We start from the raw sequence: 21,620 nt of genomic DNA, 5'->3' as shown, positions 1-21,620 counted from the left end.
TCATAAGCTTTTATTTTGTTTGTCCGTTCAAGTTTATTTTGAAAAGCAGTGTAGGCGGATGTGGTAACGGAAAATGTTCCAGAAACGGTAACTCCCGGTGTTTAGGGTGTAATTGAAGCAGTATGGGAGCAAGCTGAAGGATGTTTTTTACTGCAGTCGAAGAGAAAACATGTTTATTTATTCCATCTATGTGAGTATTTTAAGTTAACTATTAGAATAAGTTTTATAAAAGTTAGTTAACTTTGGTTGTTAGCCCGTCTGTTTTTAAAAAGAGGTAAAAGCTGTGTGTTTTCAGCTAAGTTTACTAAACAAGATTATTAAGTTAGCTGCTAACTGTATTTGTCAGCTAGTTACAGTCACTAACAAAACCAAAGTTGGTTTGCTGATAGTGGTTTACTATTAATCTGGTAACTTCTTCTAGTTTTAGCTGTTTTATCTGCCATCTATGACATTGAAAACATGTTTAGATCTTTAAAAAATCGTCTAATTCACTAACACAAGTAGGTTTAATGACATTGAGTTAACTATCTTCAGTAATGGGTTTACTCAGCTGGTAACTTTTTCTACTAAGATAACTTGGTTTATATAGCTTTCTACATGCAACTGGCAAAATTATTTTTCATCTCGATCTTCAGATTAGTCTTTAAGGATTCTGGAATAACAGGAATTTCTTTTTTCAGTTGAAGATAAAAAAGTTGTTTTTATCTGTTTGTAAATATATGTTGTTTTTTTAACATATGTATGATGATGTATGAGACAATAACACAGCTATATCTACGACCAAAACTCCTTTTATTTCAGCTGTTGAAGCAGAAAGAGATGCTCATCATGTTAAAAAGTGAATCTGTGTGAGCACCACACACACCCACAAACCTCAGGTAAACTCAGCCTGATTTCCTGTAAATGGAGAGGGGAGGAGCAGCACTGAACAGGTGATCCAGGTGCATGAGAACAGGGAGGGAACCAACACACACAGAGTTCAGTCAGCTCAGACTCCACTCTGAGTCCACACAGCAGGACGAGGAAAACTGAAGTGGCTGAGGCGGGGTGAGTGTTTATCTGACATTTAAAATATTTTACTGTCAACGTCTCTGTTGAGTTTAATCTAACAGGTATTTCCTGTACAGCCCAAAGAGAGAAACCTGACTCTACTTGATTCATCTGTCGACACAAAGACGTGACTGTCGTCACGTGAATAATATACACAATAATTAACCTGCAGCAACCCAAGAACACAAGTACAGATTTAAAGAAAACTGACTTAAATGTGCTGTGTGTGTGTATTCTTGTACATCCTGCTGAGTGAGGAAAGTTTTGTAAAGCAGGGACATTTTGGCAGATACTCACTCACTGACAGACGTTCAGAACCTGTTTGAGGGTTCAGACTGGGTGTTAAGGCTCAGGTTAGAGTGAGGTATAGGGGTAACAGCTGAGGGTTAGGCATGTGATGGTAAGGGGCTCAGGAATGGGTTATGTAAGTCAGTATTCTCACAAGTATAGAAGTGCAAAGGTTTGTGTGTTCCTGTTCTCTCAGTCTTGTGTAACCTTTGGACAAACCTGTTTGTCTTGATTCTTGTGTTGTCAGTAAACAGTCAGTGTTGCTGTTTTCCCTCTCAGACTGACTTCAGATCACAAGATGAGTGGTTGTGTGGAGGAAGAGGAGGACGGAGCAGAGTCTGTAGTATCCGGCTGTCTGTCTCTGAAGAGTGACCACTCCAAACGTTTACCCATGACCTTCAGTAAAGAACCTGGACCCTCAGACACAAAGTAAGAACTGATCCTAACTCATTTCTATGACTCATTTCAGTGTTTTTGTTGTGACACAAAGAGAAATCATTTGTTCCATCTTCCTCTTCATATCAGTGACAGCTGTTAGTCACCTAGAAAACCTGTAATCCAATCTTAGAGCACTAATACAAACTTTTAAACCTCCTTATAATCTGCAGGAACAGCAGTTTGTGTATTTAGAGCTGAAATAATGATAATTCATCAATGATTCATGTGATATGACTGAAACGTATTTTGTGTTTGCAGATTTCAGTACAGACAGAGAGCAGAGCCTGTAGTTTCTGGCTGTCAGTCTATGAAGTCTGACCGGCCCAAAGATAATCGTCCATACTTCATTCCTGAACCTGGTCCCTCAAACACAAAGTAAGAGACTGGTTTTTATTAATACTGATGATGCAGACTGATTACTGCAGAACTGTTTCACACTAAAATGGATCTTAGTTTTATCACCACAAAACACTGATTGTCTTTCTGGAACAAAACACAAAACATCTATTTCAGATTTTACTCTTCAGGAAAATGTTCATATCTTTGACTAAATGTTGAAGTTGTTGAAAGATGTGACTCTGTTTGTCTTCATCTGATAGTTTACAACAGAGACGGACAGAAAACAGAATCTGGAAGTTAGAATAAAAGACTCTGTTGGTGGGAGAAGCATGCCTCATGTCAATGTGTCAACAAATAAAACAAAAAAACGAGTCCGTCTCACAATGTTAACAATAATTCATATGTATATCGGCCCTGTGATTCTAATCTGCCCCTAAATTTAATGGACCCCTTCCAACACCCTTCAACCAGGTTCATAAAGAACTAGACCGAATTAAATGATAACTGTTTTAAAATCCTGCCTGTAAAAGACAAACAAGACAAAAACAGATTAATAGAGTAATCTATTACTCTCTAACAGTAACTGGTATTTTATCATTTAATACATCCTATTACTTGTATTCTGTTATTCCAACTCTGTTTCTTTGGCTGAAGAAAATAGTGAAAGACTGCTACATTGCCAATGATGTAAAATAAAATGTCTTCAGTGGAACAGAAAAGAAGTTTGACTGATGATGAATTGAAAGAGAAGTAAGAACAATGAAGAAATCCTTTAAGTGATAAAGAAATGTGTTGACAGGAAGAGGAAGAGGAGTGATGAGGAGGAGCAGCTGTCCTGCTGTGCTTCCTGTCAGGACGTCCTGAAGGATCCCGTCTCTACCAGCTGTGGACACTGGTTCTGCAGACGGTGCATCAGCTCATACTGGGACCAGTCTGCTTCACCAGGAGACTCCTCCTGTCCCCAGTGTGGACAAATATCCAGAACCAGTAAGACTGTCCTTCTGTCTGCTGATGTCTTCCTGTCTGAAAACAGGACCTGTTGTATTACAGTGACATGTGTTGTGTCAAACAGCATTAAGATCATTATAAATATCATCACTTATTCATTGAACTTGCTAATCACTAATGAACTAACTATTAAACAGCTGAGAGCAGCAACATCACTGTTCTATCATAGACAGACATTTAGCACAGACTGTAAACAACATGTGGTGTCTCCTTCTTCTCTCACACACTTCTTGTCCTGAACATGGACTTGTTGGACAGGTGACCAAACATCAGTTGAGGGAAAGTGCAGCCAACATTCATTTTCCAGCTGCAGCGAAGTGTTATTCAGCTCGTCAGCTGCAGCACATGAAGAAACTGATCCCAGTTTAGAAGCTTGTTTACTTGGTCTCCTGCTGGTTTCACATGCAACAGGGGCGGACCTGAGATGATCTGCTCCCTCAAACCAAAGCCATGTCTGCAGCTAAACTGAAGGGATCAACATGTGTGTCCGTGCTGGAACCACAGAAAGCTCTCTGTGTTCAACTCTCACTGCTTTAACAGCTTCTAGTTAAATATCTGTGCTTTGTGTCCCAGTTTCTACTGAAAGATATCAGATTTATTTTATTTATTATTTATTTTTGCCTCTCATCTTTTCCTTTTTTAGTGCCTGGTGGTCTGCAAGAGGTTTTAGATGAATATAAGATCAGTCTGAGGAGGAGATGTGAACGTGTGACTCAAGGAAGTGATGCAGCAGGAAGTGGAACCCTCCTCAACAGGATCTACACTGAGCTCTACATCACAGAGGGACAGAGTGAAGAGGTTAATACCCAACATGAGGTGAGGCAGCTGGAGACAGCTTCCAAGAAGAAGACCGTCCACGACGATCCAATCAGGTGCCAGGACATCTTTAAAGCCTTGCCTGACCAACAGGGACCCATCAGAGTGGTTCTGACGAACGGCGTCGCTGGCGTTGGAAAAACCTTCTCGGTGCAGAAGTTCAGTCTGGACTGGGCAGAGGGTTTGGAGAACCAAGATGTCAGTGTGGTGGTTCTGCTTTCGTTCAGGGAGCTGAACTTGATCCGAGATGAGCAGTACAGTCTTCTGGAGCTGCTCCATGTTTTCCATCCAACATTACAGAAGGTCCCAGCAGAGAAGCTCGCCATCTCTAAACTTCTGTTCATCTTTGACGGCCTGGATGAAAGCAGACTTTCTCTGGATTTCACCAACAAGGAGGTTGTGTCTGATGTCACACAGAAGTCATCGGTCAACGTGCTGCTGACAAACCTCATCGAGGGGAATCTGCTTCCCTCGGCTCTCGTCTGGATAACTTCCCGACCCGCGGCGGCCAATCAGATCCCTCCTGAGTGTGTCGACAGGGTGACAGAAGTACGAGGCTTCACTGACGCCCAGAAGGAGGAGTACTTCAGGAGGAGGGTCAGTGATGAAGAGCGCTCCAGCACAATCATCTCACACATCCAGACATCCAGGAGCCTCCACATCATGTGTCTGATCCCAGTCTTTTGCTGGATCACTGCTACAGTTCTGGATCACATGTTGACTACAGAGCAGAGAGGAGAGCTGCCCAAGACCCTGACTGACCTGTACTCACACTTCCTGCTGGTTCAGACAAAGAAGAAGAAGCAGAAGTATGATGAGGGACATGAGACGAGTCCACAGGAGCTGACGGAGGCTGACAGAGAAGTTCTTCTGAAGCTGGGGAGGCTGGCGTTTGAACAGCTGCAGGAAGGAAACATCATGTTCTACCAAGAAGACCTGGAGCACTGTGGTCTCCATGTCACAGAGGCCTCGGTGTACTCAGGAGTTTGTACAGAGATCTTCAAAAGAGAGAGTGTGATCTTCCAGAAAACAGTCTACTGCTTCGTTCATCTGAGCGTTCAGGAGTTTCTGGCTGCAGTCTACATGTTCCACTGTTACACCACCAGGAACACAGAGGTACTGAGGGCTTTTCTGGGGACATACTGGGTGTCATCTCTGGATGACTTCCTGAGTGCAGCCATGGAGAAATCCCTTAAAAGTAAAAATGGCCACCTGGACCTGTTTGTCCGCTTCCTTCATGGCCTCTCTCTGGAGTCAAACCAGAGATTGTTAGGAGGCCTGCTGGGTCAGACGAACAACAGTCCAGGAGTAATCCAGAGAGCCATCAACAACCTGAAGAAGATGAACATTAATTACATCTTTCCTGACAGAAACATCAACATCTTCCACTGTCTGATGGGGATGAACGACCTCTCAGTACATCAGGAGATCCAAGAGTTCCTGAAGTCAGAGAACAGATCAGAGAAGGAACTCTCTGAGATTCACTGCTCAGCTCTGGCCTACATGCTGCAGATGTCAGAGGAGGTTCTGGATGAGTTGAACCTGAAGAAGTACAACACATCAGAGGAGGGACGAAAGAGACTGATTCCAGCTGTGAGGAACTGCAAGAAAGCTGAGTAAGTCCAGATGTGATCATCAACATTATACAACAATGTAAAGCTGAAGCATCAGTGTTAGAGTAAAGATACACACTTTACACACATGCATAGTATGAAACCTGCACACTATCAAAGTTTTCTTCAACTACCATTAAACCTGCATATTGAAAACATTCTCCATGTTCCACTGCCAACGTCATAATCTGTCTCTGGTGGAGTGTGCTGGAAATTTAATAGAAGGAATGTTTCCAGTTTTTCCAGCATCACTCATAGATGGGCTCCTAAAATAAATCACATGCTAATAATAGTGAATGTGGCTGTATTTAATGAAGCTCAACATGTGTTGTGTCTCTGTATTTAGCAGCTGATGTACTCAGACAGCAGCTCATCACACAGTCAGCTGCTGGGACCTCCAGGTTCATTCCGCCAGTGAACCAGAGCTCCAGAGCTTCAGTTCATTGGTCCCATTTTTAGCTCCAAAACATGAACTTCAGCCCCTTCAATCAGTCAACAAATGATAATATTACAATCTTTAGAAGTCATTCTACTATAAATGTAACAGGAGTCATTAAATGAATTAAATGTGAGATGAAAATAGATCAGATTAAAGTGTTAGAACTGGTTATATTTAAAATGTTATATTATCTTTAATCACAGACTTTCTGACGGTGGACTCTCTGTGATTCACTGTGAAGTCGTGGCCTCAGCTCTGAAGTCCAACCCCTCCCATCTCAGAGCGCTGGATCTGAGCTACAACAAAGACCTGCAGGATTCAGGAGTGAAGCGTCTGTGTGCTGGACTGGAGAGTCCAAACTGCAGACTGGAGACTCTGAGGTCAGTTCCTGTGTTGTGCTCACACACAGTGTATATCTGCTGAATTTAAACCTCAATTGAAGTTTCAGATTTAGTTTGGTTCCTTTGTTTTCTGAGTTTTCCTGAGCACAGATCTATAACCCAGTTTGTCGCTCCGTTCTCTTGCACTTGGACTCACATCACAAAAATCCATCCATTTTTGAAAGCGTCTGCCTTTTTCCAAACAGTTTCCAATGACGGCTTCTCAGACGGTCCTGTGGAACAAAACATCTGGCAGCGTCAGGTTACCTGAACAGCTGGTTTCTCTCTAAATATAGTCATCAAAAGAAACAAACACTGTGAAAACTTTGAGAAAGTCTCTATCTGTCAGGAGCATAAATAATGAGCTGCTGGTATGTTTGTTCAGGGAGCTACTAGATTACATTTCAGATGAAGAGAACATGCATCTCACTTTACTCTGAACATCTGATCCAGGTCTGAAGAGGACTGAGGATGAAGCAGAGCTCACACTCACTCAGCTGTGTGTTGATGAGAATAGCCTCAATCTGGGCTTTGAAATGAGACAATCAGAAGTGGCTGAATTGACCTCACTTATTATTTATTATAGAAAGTCCTATTTATTTCATTTTGACCATTTCAGACTCCAAAAAAACATCTGTCTTAGTGTTTTTCATAATGTGACATGATTGTTGTGAATCAGGGGAAACAGTTCATTTTGAATCCAACATGTCTGATCTGATGTCAGTGTATAGTCATTCTGTATAGCTGTACATAAAAAAGTGGAAATAGCTCAATTTATAGACTTAAGAAAAATATACAATCTTAAAAACATACAGACTCCAATATTCTATTATTGCACAAGTAAGCAGCAGTAGGCAGGTGAAATCTAAAATATAATATCAGATGACAAAAAAAATCATCTATCGCCTCATATTTAGAACAGGTTATTGAGGGTGGAAAACCGCATTTTCCTCCATTGTCAGAGAGATATAAACAGTAAACACAATGCCAGTTGTGTGTAGTTAAAGTTTAGATATAAAACACGTTTTAAATAGAGCATAAAATACCGAACTTTCCGCCAAACAAAAGTTTGCGGTGCCACCGCACATTCTCACGGCAAGTTTCCTTGTTTGGGAAAAACAGCATACACAATGTTTTTGTGCGTACGCAGCGTTGATACATGAGGCCCCTGGTGTTTTCAGGAGTTTATATTTTCTTGTTCTTTCTAAAGCTTCTTCAGCTCTAAACACATTATTAAACACTGAATGATTTCAAGCAGGAACTTTGTCTTCTAAAGTCACATCATTTATTCTTTATTCAGATTGGATTACTGCAGTTTGTCAGAGATCAGCTGTGATTCTCTGGCCTCAGCTCTGAAGTCCAACCCCTCCCATCTGAGACAGCTGGACCTGGGCAACAACGAGCTGCAGGATTCAGGAGTGAAGCTGCTGTGTGATCTTCTGCAGAGTCCAAACTGCAGACTGGAGACTCTGAGGTCAGACACTATGTTTTCCTCGTGTGCTGAGATGAAAACTTAAAAAAAATTAAAATTAAAGAAAAATTAAAACCTGAATATAAGAAGAAAAATCCTCCATTGGATCATTCACTCTGAACCTCTGAAACACTTGATTTTAATTGTATTTATTTGTTTCATTGACAGGGACCATGCACAGCTTCTTAGCTATACTAGAGTCAGCGACAAGCTCATTTCCATCTCTAGTCCCTGGGCAGAAAACAGAGAATAACAGAACATGTACAATATCATTAAGGCAAAAGTAGTATAAAAGATAGTAGATAAATATGAGAATAAAATATGATTATGAGCAGAACATATTCACTAAACAACAGCAGCAACAGGGAGAAGATTCAAATATCATATTTCACATCATAAACATAAAAAATACTTAAATATAATAAATGTATCAGATTATCTCTTTCAACTGTCAGAAAACAACAAATATATTCAGTATTTTCTTTTTCTTCTACTGACTGAATAGTTTAAACTGAAGATACTTTGAATGTACGACTCCACTATTCCTAAAAGAAATATTGTAAATATGTTTTGTTTCCATTTTCCCAAAGTTCATTCTGACATATTTGTCATGTTTGGACACTTTGGTATCTAGCTACTATACAAAGTAGGTGATGTATATTTTCTCTCTCTTGAATGATGAAAACTATATCAGATGAAATACAGCAAGTTAGTCTGAATGTAAGAGAATGTTGTTGTTCTAATAGTTTGATGCTAGAAGTAATATGAAGGTGAAATGTGATGAAGAAATGCGGTTAGAGCAGAACATTTGATGGTTCATTTCATCTGTTTAAAATCTGATACAACACATAGAAAAGGAACACTTTAACTGTGGAGTGCTCCCAGTTTGGTTTGATATATTCCAGCTCTGTGTCATACCTCTTTATTACATCATGTCTGATCTGATGTCAGTGTTCTCACACAACTTGTTTTAACCTCCATCATGGTGAGTTCAGGGGCCTCGTGTATCAAAGAGTGCATAGCTTTCACACTGAAAGATGGCGTACTCCCAAAACTAGAAAAGTACGTACTCAAACTCACCTCGACATGTATCAAACTGTGCTTACGCCAGGTTCTGCACCTTTCCTTGATACTTTACAATCAGCTGGAACTGATCCACATGCACGAGCCACCAGCCACGCCCCGGCTCCTCCCACAGATCAATGCGCAAATGACATGCAAATGACTATAAATCACCAGCATGTTGGCGGCAGGAAAAATTAGCTTTTTGTTGCCTCAGGTCTGGGATCAGCAACAAGGTGTCACTGTGGCTGTTAACCAGCCGGATCAGAGACCTACACCATGGCAGAAGGTCCCTCAACACACGCTCCGTCTGAACTCCACCATTGTTCATTTTCTCCAGAACCGATAGAGCAGCCAGTGTGTAATGCTGCCAAAATCATTTTTACGCATCACTTTATAACTGAACTTGTTGTCCCAATTAACCATCACATACAGGATCAAATATGCACCACACTTCCCACAACAACGAGGAGAAGGAGTTTCTGGACGCTACTGAAGCTATGGACTACGTAAAGAAAAAAGTCATCCCAACAGTGGAGCCAGATAATTGACTGTGCACTTTTTCAACACGGGAGGTAACACTGGATCATACTCTGTGACATTTCAGATAGTTAACGATTAATATTAGTACTATATGTCTCACCGGAGTGGACTTGTTCTTTGTTTTCATTTAATCTATCCATAATATTATTGCTACGTTTAGTTTATAAACAATACATAATAATTTTCGCTACAGATACTTTATGGGGATTTTGTCTTTATAGTGTTTTTGATGTACCTCTGCAGGAGCCTGAGGGTTCAGCAAGTAATTGTTATCCTGTTTGGCTTTATGTCCAGGCAAAGGCGAACACATTTAAATACGGTTCGCAAAGCTGCATGTTCTGACCCGCAGCCCAGGACCCTGTCCCAAGACACTAACCAGACATTGTTGGTTGAGTTCGTTTTTTTTTTTTCAACCTCATGGTTCGTTGTTTCTTTGCAGATCCCTCTGTTCCCTAGGGATCCTAATGTAAAAATTAGTGCTACTGGGGAATTGTTTTCCCCCTATTCCAAAACAAACGGTAAATGATAATGCTTAAACATAATTATAAGTATACTGCTGTTTTCACTTATGGATATCTGGGTTTACTTTCTTTCTGTAAGTCTTTTACTTTTTTTATTATTATTATTATTATTATTATTCATTTATTTATGTATTATTTATTTTTTCTCTCCTACATCATCCTCCAAAATTTCTCACTAATACTCACCCTACTATATGCTACTACCATGCTTCCCTATCTACCAGTATATTATCTGAGGGCAAAGGGCTGTCTTGTTCCATATTCTGATGCTCAGTTATGGGATCACTGAAGGTTATAAGTTATAATGTCAAGGGTCTTAACAGTCCCATTAAGAGGAAGAAAATCCTTAATCAATTAAAAAGAGCAAATTGTCAGATAGTCTTCTTGCAAGAAACCCATTTATCAGAAATAGAACACGATAAACTTAAAAAATCTCGGGCAGACAAAACATTTTACTCATCACATCAATCAGGTAGAAAAAGAGGAGTCTCCATATTAGTCCATAGACAGGTTAATTTTATACCCACTAATGTTCATAAGGACTCTGAAGGGAGATTTGTTTTAGTAAATGGATCTATAGATGGCATACAAGTCTCACTGATGAACATATATGCCCCAAATGAGGACGAGCCCAGTTTCATTACTACAGTCTTTGCCACAATATTACAACACAGCTCTGGTATTCTACTAATGGGAGGGGATTTTAATTGTGTCATGTCTCAACATATGGATAGACAACCGCCATCAAAAACACCTATTTCTCGAATGAGTAAAATACTCAAACACCTGTCGAACGAGTCAGGATTAGTGGACGTTTGGAGAACTAAATTCCCTAAAGGTAGAGATTTTACTTTTTACTCCCACAGACATTTGTCCTATTCAAGAATTGATCTTTTTTTCACCCTGAAAGCAGTGCTACATAGGGTAGAGGACGTCAAGATTTTGCCAATAACAATATCAGATCATGCACCTCTTGCAATATCATGGGACATAGGACGTAGATTAATGACCAAACAGTGGAGACTAAATGCATCACTTTTAAATGACAGGGAATTTACTACTTTCATAATAAATGAGATAAAGGACTATCTTGTTATGAACATCTCTCCTGAAATATCCCCCCTCACCATATGGGACTGTGCTAAGGCATACATTAGAGGGCGCATCATCTCATTTGCAAGTGCAAAAAAAAAAGACAGGATATCAAAACAGCGTGAACTGGAACATAAAATAATACAATTGGAACGACAACACAAAAGAACACTAACCCCCAGTTTGCTCAAGGAACTCAAACAAGCACGCAGAGATCTAAATAGTCTGACTACGGAAAAGACTGAAGGTAATTTAAGGTTCACTAAGCAGAAATATTACGAAAACGGCAACAGAGCAAGTAGACTATTGGCTTTAAGACTTAAAAAACAACAATCCTCTGATATACTACACAAATTAAAGTCTAGTAATTTAACAGTCACAAAACCGGATGAAATTGCAGGGTCGTTTGCTGAATTTTATAAATCCTTATACACAAATACAGACACCTGCACTGATGATAAAGAACTGGCACAATTTTTGAAAGATACTAATCTAAAACAGCTGTCAGAGCCGGTGGCAAAGGAAATAGATGAACCTATCAAAGAATCGGAAATATTACAGGCCATCTCTACATTAAAAAATGGTAAAAGCCCTGGACCAGACAGATATATCAATGAATTTTACAAAACATTTAAAATGATAGTGACACCCTTGCTGCTAAAAGCTTACCACTATGCATTCCAATCTGGAACTATGGCCCCCTCTTGGAGGGAAGCGACAATAGTTGTAATACATAAAGAAGGAAAGGACCCTACCAAATGTGAATCATATAGGCCAATATCCTTGCTGAATACAGATCTACGCATATTAACATCCATATTAGCAAGGCGAGTTAATAAAATTATAACAAACATTATTCACCCAGATCAGACGGGATTCATTATTGGAAGATACTACGGTGACAATATTAGAAGATTGTTAAACTTGATGACCCATCCAGAGACTAAAGGGAAGGAAGCAATGCTATTATCACTGGATGCCCAGAAAGCGTTCGACAGAGTATCTTGGCAATACCTTTTTCAAATGTTGAAACGATTCCAATTCGGCCCTAAATTCATCAAGTGGATACAAATTTTATACTCCAATCCACAAGCTGCTGTTAAAGTGAACGGGTTTTTATCAGACAGATTCATCCATGAGCGAGGATGTAGACAGGGATGCTCTCTTTCACCTCTATTGTTTGATTTAAGTATTGAACCATTAGCACAGCTTATAAGGGATGATAATAACATAAAGGGACTGACAATAAATGGGGAACAACATAAGCTTTCATTATATGCAGATGACGTGGTCCTGTATTTAGTTGAACCTACAATAACAATCCCACGTCTAAAGGACACTATCTCCGCATTTGGTTATTTTTCAGGATATAAAGTTAATATCGACAAAACAATGGCCATGGATATATATAACACAATTTCTCAAACTGTCAAGGTCAGGAGTGGGTTTAAATGGCCCAAAGATGGAATTAAATACCTTGGCATCAAAATCCCCCCACTGTTGGAAAACTTATTTGATGTGAATTACAGAACCATAATACAGAACATTAGTAAAGATTTGGATTAGTATTTACAACTAAGGGACTTCGTAACAAAGCATAAAGAATGGATTAAAATCCTAGAGCCTACCCCAATTGAAGAATTCTTGAAAAAATTACAAATTGGTAAAGATAATAAGAAACTTATTGGCCATTTTTACAAAATATTTTTAGATATAGATTCCAATGAAACTCTTCAGATTAAAGAAAAATGGGAAAACAAAATGAACATAGGTATACAGCAAGATGGATGGGAGGAAATATGTACTGAAGCACACAAAGTAACTAACTCGAACACATGGCAGGAATTCAGGTGGAAGATTATAATCAGATTCTTTAGGACTCCAGCAATCATATTTAAAATGGGGCTCACACACTCAGATAAATGCTGGAGAAGTTGTGGTACATACATTGGTAACCATATTCATATATTTTGGACATGCCCTAAACTGAAAAAATTCTGGGATGAGGTTTTTGATGCACTTGGAAATGTATTCCAGAAAAGTTTTAATAAAGATCCCAAGATGGTAATGTTTGGACTCATACCAAATTACATAACTGGAAGGGGGAAAAAATATCTTTTACAAATATTACTGATTTCAGCTCTTAAATGTATCACTGTTAAATGGTTAAAACCCGACCCCCCAACATACAATATGTGGATTGAGAAGGTCTGGGAAATTTATCACATGGAATAAATAACTTACTGCTTGAGGCTTCAAAAAGATATATTTGTTAACAGATGGAGACCTGTCATGACCATACTAATGCAATAATCTCATGTTACCTTTATTTTATTTTACTTTATTTCACTTAATTTAATTTGATTTATTTCCATTAACATTTTATTATTTAATTACTTATTGTTTGTTTGTGTTACTTTGGTTTAACTATGTCATTTATACATATTTGACTTGATGTATATGCTTTAATGCTGTATTAAGCAGGTCACAAATGAAAAACAGCAGACTAAATGTGAATTTGTATATATATGTTTGTATATGCTGCAAAAATTGAAATAAAATTTAAGTTTAAAAAAAAAAAATATGCACCACACCTGACTTATTCTGAAAGGATTTCACACACGTTTTTTCTCCAGGGAGAGGGATCTGTGCATCATGGATCTCTGTCCACCTGCAGCGTTAACATCTGTTAAACCAAAGGGGAAACAGTCGGCGGTTGGGACTTTGATACAGTAATTAAGGCAGGTTATCTGTGAGAGGTTTGTGCGCTCCATATTAATCAGAATCAGAAATACTGTATTGATCCCCGGAGGTAAATTTTGTATAGTTGTACATAAAGAAAGTGGAAATAGCTAAATTTATAGACTTAAGAAAATATACAATCTTAAAAACATACAGACTTCAGTATTATATTATTGCACAAGTGAGCAGCAGTACACAGGTGAAATCTAAAATATAATAATAGATGATAAAAAAATCATCCATCCCCTCATATTTAGAATGGGTTATTAAGGGTGCAAAACAGCATTTCCCTCCATTATCAGAGAGATATAAACTGTTAACACAATGCCAGTTGTGTCTAGTTTAAGTCTAGTCTTTTGGGCTGGCTAAATGCAAACCTGTTGTGGCGCCGCGAGAGTGGCAGCCAGTTGCAGCAGCTTGTCTTAAGTTTTAAGTTTTTACGTGTTTTAAAGTGTTTTGTTTCCGTGTCAAGCCACCTGTTTTTAGCCTACGAGTTAGTCGAGATGGACACTAAGTGGATTAGTCGAGTTTTAGTAGTTTATACCTTTTTATGATGTTTCTCGTGTCGGGACAGTATGCCAACGCTGGTGGTATTGTTTACACGCTTGACGAGCTGTTAGCGCTCTCCAAACCACCACCTTTTACGGGAACGGGACACCAAATCCCAGAAGAGCTAAGGAGAAGACGCCGAGGATGTACAGCCGGATTAATGAGGAAAGCAAGGAGGAGAAGGTTCAAGCCCTGCATCCCCTTGATCGTCATGGGGAATGTGAGGTCGTTGGTGAACAAGGTGGACGAACTCGGAGCGCTCATAAGATCTCAGCGTGAATATCGAGAATGTAGTTTAATGTGTTTCACCGAGACATGGCTGCAGGAGAACATTCCGGATGCAAACACAACTATGAATGGATTTATGACTGTGCGAGCTGACCGGGATCACAGGCTGAGAGGTAAGAAGAGAGGAGGGGGGCTTGCTCTGCTTGTGAATAACCGAGGGTGCCATCCCTCTCACATTACAGTAAAGGAGCGCATCTGCACCCCTAACATCGAACTGTTAGCCGTTAGTCTGCGTCCGTACTATTTCCCGAGGGAATTTACCAGTGCTGTCGCCATTGTTGTTTATATACCGCCGTCAGCTGATGTGGACACGGCATGTGATGTCATCAACTCAGTAACTGCCAAAATACTCACACAACATCCAAATGCATTTGTTGCAATCTCTGGGGACTTTAATCATGCCTCTCTCTCTACATCACTCCCCACTTTTCACCAATTTGTCAGGTGCCATACCAGAGACAATAAAACACTGGATTTACTGTATGCAAACACACTGGATGCATACAGATCCGCAGCCCTTCCTCCCCTAGGCAGGTCAGACCATAACCTGGTTCTGCTGAGTCCCACCTATACACCCATTGTACAGCGGCAACCGGTAACCACAAGGACAGTCAGGAGGTGGTCTCAGGAAACCAATGAGCTCCTGCAAGGGTGCTTTGAGGCTACGGACTGGGATGTGCTCTGTGAACCACATGGGAATAACATTGACTCCATGACAGACTGTATAACAGACTACATCTCTTTCTGTGTTGATAATGTGGTACCTGCAAAGAAAGTAAAGTGCTTTGCAAACAACAAACCCTGGATCACCAGTGACTTAAAAGGACTACTAAACAAGAAGAAGAAAGCATTTAGGGAGGGTGACAGAGAGTTGCTGAAGAGTGTACAGAGGGAGTTGAGAGTGAGGCTGAGAGAAAACAAAGAGGCATACAGGAGGAAGCTGGAGAGCAAGCTCCAGCAGAACAACATAAGGCATGTGTGGCAGGGTATGAAAACCATAACCGGTTTCAAGGTGAAAGGAAATCAGGTAGAAGGCAGTCAGGAAAGGGCAAATGAGCTAAACATGTTTTTCAATAGGTTCAGCACAGGGCCTTTGACTACCTCCCCGTACTCTGATAGCCTTACAGACCCTACACCCCATCCCCCCCCCCCCCCCCTTCCCGCAAGTTACAGATACATCATCACCTACTGCCCCCCCAACATGCTCGGACCCCCACCGAGACCCACCACTACCCCACACTTCTCTGACCTGTCTGTCTGTCTCCAGCAGCCAGGTGAGAAGGCAGCTGGAGAAACTAGGCCAGAACAAGGCAGCAGGTCCAGATGGCATCAGCCCCAGGGTTCTGAAAGCTTGCGCAGGTCAGCTATGTGGCATTTTACAGCATCTCTTCAACCTCAGCCTTACCCAGGGGAGGGTGCCAGTGTTGTGGAAAAAATCCTGTCTTGTTCCAGTCCCCAAGAAACCCTCTCCCTCTGCCCTCAATGACTACAGACCAGTGGCCCTAACATCACACATCATGAAGGTACTGGAGAGGCTGGTCCTGGCCCACCTGACACCACAGGTGACCAGCTATCTGGACCCATTGCAGTTTGCATACTGCCCAAGGGTGGGGTTTGAGGACGCCATCATCTACCTACTCCACAGAGCCCACTCTCACCTAGACAAGGCGGGAAGCACTGTGAGGATCATGATTTTTGATTTTTCAGGTGCTTTTAACACCATACAGCCAGTACTGTTACGTGAGAAGCTGGAGCTGATGCAGGTAGACACCACCACAATATCATGGATAATGGATTACCTGACGGACAGACCCCAGTTTGTGAGGCTGGGGAGGTCTGTTTCTGACCAGGCAGTTTGTGGCACAGGAGCACCGCAGGGGACTGTGCTGCCCCCTTTCCTCTTCACACTATACACCTCAGACTTCCAGTATAACTCTGAGGCTTGTCATCTACAAAAGTTCTCTGACGATACTGCGGTAGTGGGGTGTATTAGTGGTGGAGATGAGACAGAATACAGGCAGCTGGTGGATGACTTTGTTGTATGGAGTGGGGAGAATCACCTTGTTTTAAATGTAACTAAGACCAAAGAAATGGTAGTGGACTTCAGGAGGGCCAGGCCTGAATTAAGCACCATCTCTATCCTTGGGGATGAAGTGCAGGTGGTAGAGAGCTATAAATACTTGGGTGTACACATGAACAATAAACTGGACTGGAAGCAACACACTGAGGCTGTCTACAAGAAAGGTCAGAGCAGACTCTACTTTTTGAGGAAGCTTAGGTCCTTTAATGTGTGTAGCAAAATGTTATGTATGTTTTATCATTCTGTTGTGGCAAGTGCCATTTTCTGTGCAGCCATCAGTTGGGGCATAGGCGTAAGGGCTTGTGACTCTAAAAGGCTAAACAAGCTGATTAGGAGGGCTGGCTCTGTGCTGGGGACTGCTGTAGAGTCCCTGGAGGTGGTGATGGAGAGAAAGATGGTACAGAAATTGTTGAGTATTATGGACAACAACACGCGTCCTTTGCACAGTCTAGTGTGTAAACAAAAGAGTGCTTTTAGTTGGAGACTATGGCAGCTAAGCTGCAAAAAGGACAGATTCAAGAATACGTTTTTACCTACTGCAATTGCACTTTATAATGACTCCCCTTTTAGTAAGGACAGAAGAATATTTATTTAATATTTATTTAAATTTTAGCTTAGCTGCTTATACTGTATTTACCAAACTGTATTTTTGCACGTTTTTTGCACATGTATATTTGCACACGTTTATTTATTTACACACCTGTATATTTGCACACTTGCTGTAACTGTTATCTATGAGTAACAGCTACTAATGCACATGGACCATCCATTCCACTTCCTCTATACTAGGCGATGTATTGTGGGCTCATGTTCTGTATAGGTGGAATGTGTATGTATACATGTGTTGTGTTGTGTTGTGTTGTGTTGTGTTGTGTTGTGTTGTGTGTATGTTGGCTGCTGGAACACCTACATTTCTCTGCTGGGATGAATAAAGTATTTCTTATCTTATCTTATCTTATATATGAAACACGTTTTAAATAGAGCATAAAAGACAGTAGTTTAGTGTACGCAATGTTTCTGTGCATACGCAGCGTTGGTACATGAGGCCCCTGGTGTTTTCAGGAGTTTCCATTTTCTAAACTTGTTCATTCTAAAGCTCCTTCAGCTCTGAACACATTATTAAACACTGAATGATTTCAAGAAGGAACTTTGTCTTCTAAAGTCACATCATTTATTCTTTATTCAGATTGAGTCACTGCTGGTTGTCAGAGATCAGCTGTGCTTCTCTGGCCTCAGCCCTGAAGTCCAACCCCTCCTATCTGAGAGAGCTGAACCTGAGCTCCAACAGGCTGCAGGATTCAGGAGTGAAGCTGCTGTGTGATCTTCTGCAGAGTCCAAACTGCAGACTGGAGACTCTGAGGTCAGACACTATGTTTTCCTCCTGTGCTGAGATGAATATGATGTGAAAGTTGTGTTGACATAATGCTGATATTATACTGATCCACACTGAGGATCTGAATGCTAAAGTCTGTTTTCTTCTTCACTGGTTTAGTCCATTGACTGTGGCAGAGCAGTGTTGAGCTGCACATTTTTATTGTATTTATGTGTTTCTTTGACAGGGACAATGCACAGCTTCTTAGCTGTACTAGAGTCAGCGACAAGCTCATTTCCATCTCTAGTCCCTGGGCAGAAAACAGAGAATAACAGAACATGTCCAGTATCATTAAAGCACAAGTAGTATAAAAGTAGATAAATATGAGAATAAAATATGATTATGAGCATAACATATTCACTGAACAACAACAGCAGCATCAGGGAGAATATTTAAATATTATATTTTACATCATAAACTTAAATACTTAAATACTTTTATATATATAAATACATTTATACTTAAATATAATAAATGTATCAGACTATTTCTTTCAACTGTCAGACAACAACAAATGTATTTAGTATTTTCTTTTTCCAGCATTCTTATGAAGCTATCTGAATAGTTTAAACTGAAGATACTTTGAATGTATGACTCCACTATTCCTAAAATAAATATTGTAAATATCTTTTGTTTCCATTCTCCCAAAGTTCATTCTGACATATTTGTCATGTTTGGAAACTTTGGTATCTAGCTACTATACAAAATAGGTGAAGTATATTTTCTCTCTCTTGAATGATGAAATCTACATCAGATTAATTACAGCAAGTTAGTCTGAATGTAAGAGAATGTTGTTGTTCTAATAGTTTGACGAAGAAATGCAGTTAGAGCAGCGCATTACGAGGGAACACACAAACGGTGGAGAGCAGAACATTTGATGGTTCATTTCATCTGTTTAAATATCTGATACAACACATAGAAAAGGAACACTTTAACTGTGGAGAGCTCCCAGTTTGGTTTGATATATTCCAGCTCTGTGTCAATACTCGTTGTTACATCATGCCCGATCTGATGTCAGTGTTCTCACACAACTTGTTTTAACCTCCATCATGTTGAGTTCTGGGTCCTCATTTATCAAAGAGTGCGTAGCTTTCATCCTGAAAGATGGCGTACTCCCAGAACTATAAAAGTACATACGCAAACTCACCTCCAGATGTATCAAACTGTGCTTACGCCAGGTTCTGCACCTTTCCTTGATACTTCACAATCAGATGGAACTGATCCACATGCACGAGCCACCAGCCACGCCCCGGCTCCTCCCACAGATCAACACACAGATGACTTGCAAATGACTATAAATCACAGGCATACCCGCTGATTATGATAAAACAATGGCAAATCAACTTGCTGCAACTGCTTGCGAGATGGAAATGCTGATATCCAAGGTGGAGGCAGGAAAATGTGCTGCCAAAAGTCATTTTAATGCATCAGTTTATAAGATACACTAAACTTGTTGTCCCAAATAAACATCACATACAGGATCAAAAATGCTCCACACCTGACTTATTCTGAAAGGATTTCCCACACACGTTTTCTCTCTGGGGAGAGGGATCTGTGGTCATGGATCTCTGTGACCTGCAGCATTTACATCTGTTAAACCAAAGGGGAAACAGTCGGTGATCTTGACTTTGACACAGTAATTAAGGCAGGTTATCTGTGAGAGATTTGTACGCTCCATATTAATCAGAATCAGAAATACTTTATTGATTCTCGGAGGGAAATTCGGTATGTATGTATATAAAAATAGTGAAAATAGCTAAATTTATAGACTTAAGAAAATATACAATCGTAAAAACATACAGACTTCTATATACTATTATTGCACAAGTAAGCAGCAGTATGCAGGTGAAATCTAAAATATAGTAATAGATGAAAAAAATCATTTATCCCCTCATATTAAGAAAACGGCATTTCCTCCATTGTCAGAGAGCTATAAACTGTAAACACAATGCCCGTTGTGTGTAGTCTGAATTTAGAGCATAAAAGACAGAAGCAAACAAAAGTTTGCGGTTCCACTGCACATTCTCACGGCAAGTTCACTTTTCCATACATGTGGCGTGTTCAGTAAAACAGCGTACGCAATGTTTTTGTGCGTACGCAGCAATAATACATGAGACCCCTGGTGTTTTCCAGATGGATCCATTTTCTACACTTGTTTATTCTATAGCTTCTTCAGCTATGAACACATTATCAAACACTGAATGATTTCAAGCAGGATGTTTTTCTTCTAAAGTCACATCATTTATTCTTTATTCAGATTGTGGAACTGCAGTTTGTCAGAGATCAGCTGTGCTTCTCTGGCCTCAGCTCTGAAGTCCAACCCCTCCCATCTGAGAGAGCTGGACCTGAGAGAAAACAGGCTGCAGGATTCAGACATGAAGATGCTGTGTGACCTGAAGGAGAGTCCACACTGCAGACTGGAGACTCTGAGGTCAGTAGAGGGTTTCAGCAGTATTGTACTGAACACAGTTAGTATCAGAGAAAGATCCAGTATTTCCTGTAAACCTCTGACCTTCTCAGTGAAGCTGTGAGAGGAGAATGGTGACAGAAACACAGAGAGAGAACAGTCAGCCAATCAGATCAGCCAGAAGCTTGTTGTGATCATGTGTCGAGTTGTTGTGTTCATGTCTCCAGGAAATAAATGTGGATTACAGCTGACAGCATCACAACATGTACAGACAGCTGTCCTCATTCATCACATCTGATCTCAAAGTGTTTGTTCTCTCATTTCAACACTAAACACTTGATCAGTTCATCTTTTTTCACAGCTCTGAGATCAGTTTGACTGAAGCCTCTTGTTTCATAGAACCATCATTACATTTAGTAACCATGTGGTCTTTCTACAGAGCAGAAGCTGCTGAAGTCCAGAGTTTACAGCTGATGTTTCACTGCTCAGGCTTTAACATCACATATATATCTGTCCATCTGTTTGTTCTCTCCACATGTTTTATAAGTGACTCCATATTTACACATTTGTAATATTTAAAGATGAAATATGTTTAATTTCTCCAGAAATATGGAACGTTAATGCGATCACAGTGCATTTAATGTATTTTAAAGCTGGGAATTTTTAGTTTTCAGTGATACCAACTATGTGATGATGAAAATGATCCTGAATCTTTTGATCACAAAATGTTGTTACATTTACAAAGTTTATATTTGTGTATTTATTGTAAAGATACTTTGTAAAAAGATGAGGTTTGGACAATAAACAAGTCGTTTACTGATTCAGAAAGCTGAAGACTTTGTTTTCAGGACACTACAACATTTATATCTTCTGTCAATAGATGATTAGTTTCTTTGTAAATGATGGAATGAGGCTGTAAATTGTATAATTCTCTGGTTCAGGAGGTTAAACTGGATGTGCTGCATCACTGACTGACAGCTGATGAAGGGAGTCTCTGTAAACTCTGATTTATCTCTTCTGCTGTCTGTCTTCTTCTCTCATCAGGTGGGAGACACTCATGTTTTCTGATTCTGAGTGATCAGAGTGATGGATGTGTTGAGAGGATCTTCTGTGTCCTGATGA

General features: G+C 40.1%; 1 protein-coding gene across 1 annotated transcript; it reads left to right on the top strand.

Moving 5' to 3' along the window:
- Nucleotides 1-1,623: 1,623 nt before the first annotated feature.
- Nucleotides 1,624-21,576, top strand: LOC131962399 (NLR family CARD domain-containing protein 3-like). The gene is made up of 9 exons (XM_059327398.1): nt 1,624-1,767; nt 2,915-3,156; nt 3,466-3,486; nt 3,767-5,555; nt 6,195-6,371; nt 7,672-7,845; nt 17,906-18,079; nt 20,349-20,522; nt 21,543-21,576. The coding sequence occupies exons 1-9, from the start codon at nt 1,637-1,639 to the stop codon at nt 21,574-21,576; spliced, it is 2,916 nt and encodes a 971-aa protein (XP_059183381.1). The 5' UTR covers nt 1,624-1,636.
- Nucleotides 21,577-21,620: the final 44 nt, after the last annotated feature.

This window comes from Centropristis striata, chromosome 23, assembly GCF_030273125.1.
Source record: "Centropristis striata isolate RG_2023a ecotype Rhode Island chromosome 23, C.striata_1.0, whole genome shotgun sequence".
NCBI classification, from domain to species: Eukaryota; Metazoa; Chordata; class Actinopteri; order Perciformes; family Serranidae; genus Centropristis; species Centropristis striata.
Note: the sequence above shows the minus strand (reverse complement) of the source record. Positions and strands in the feature narration are given on the sequence as shown.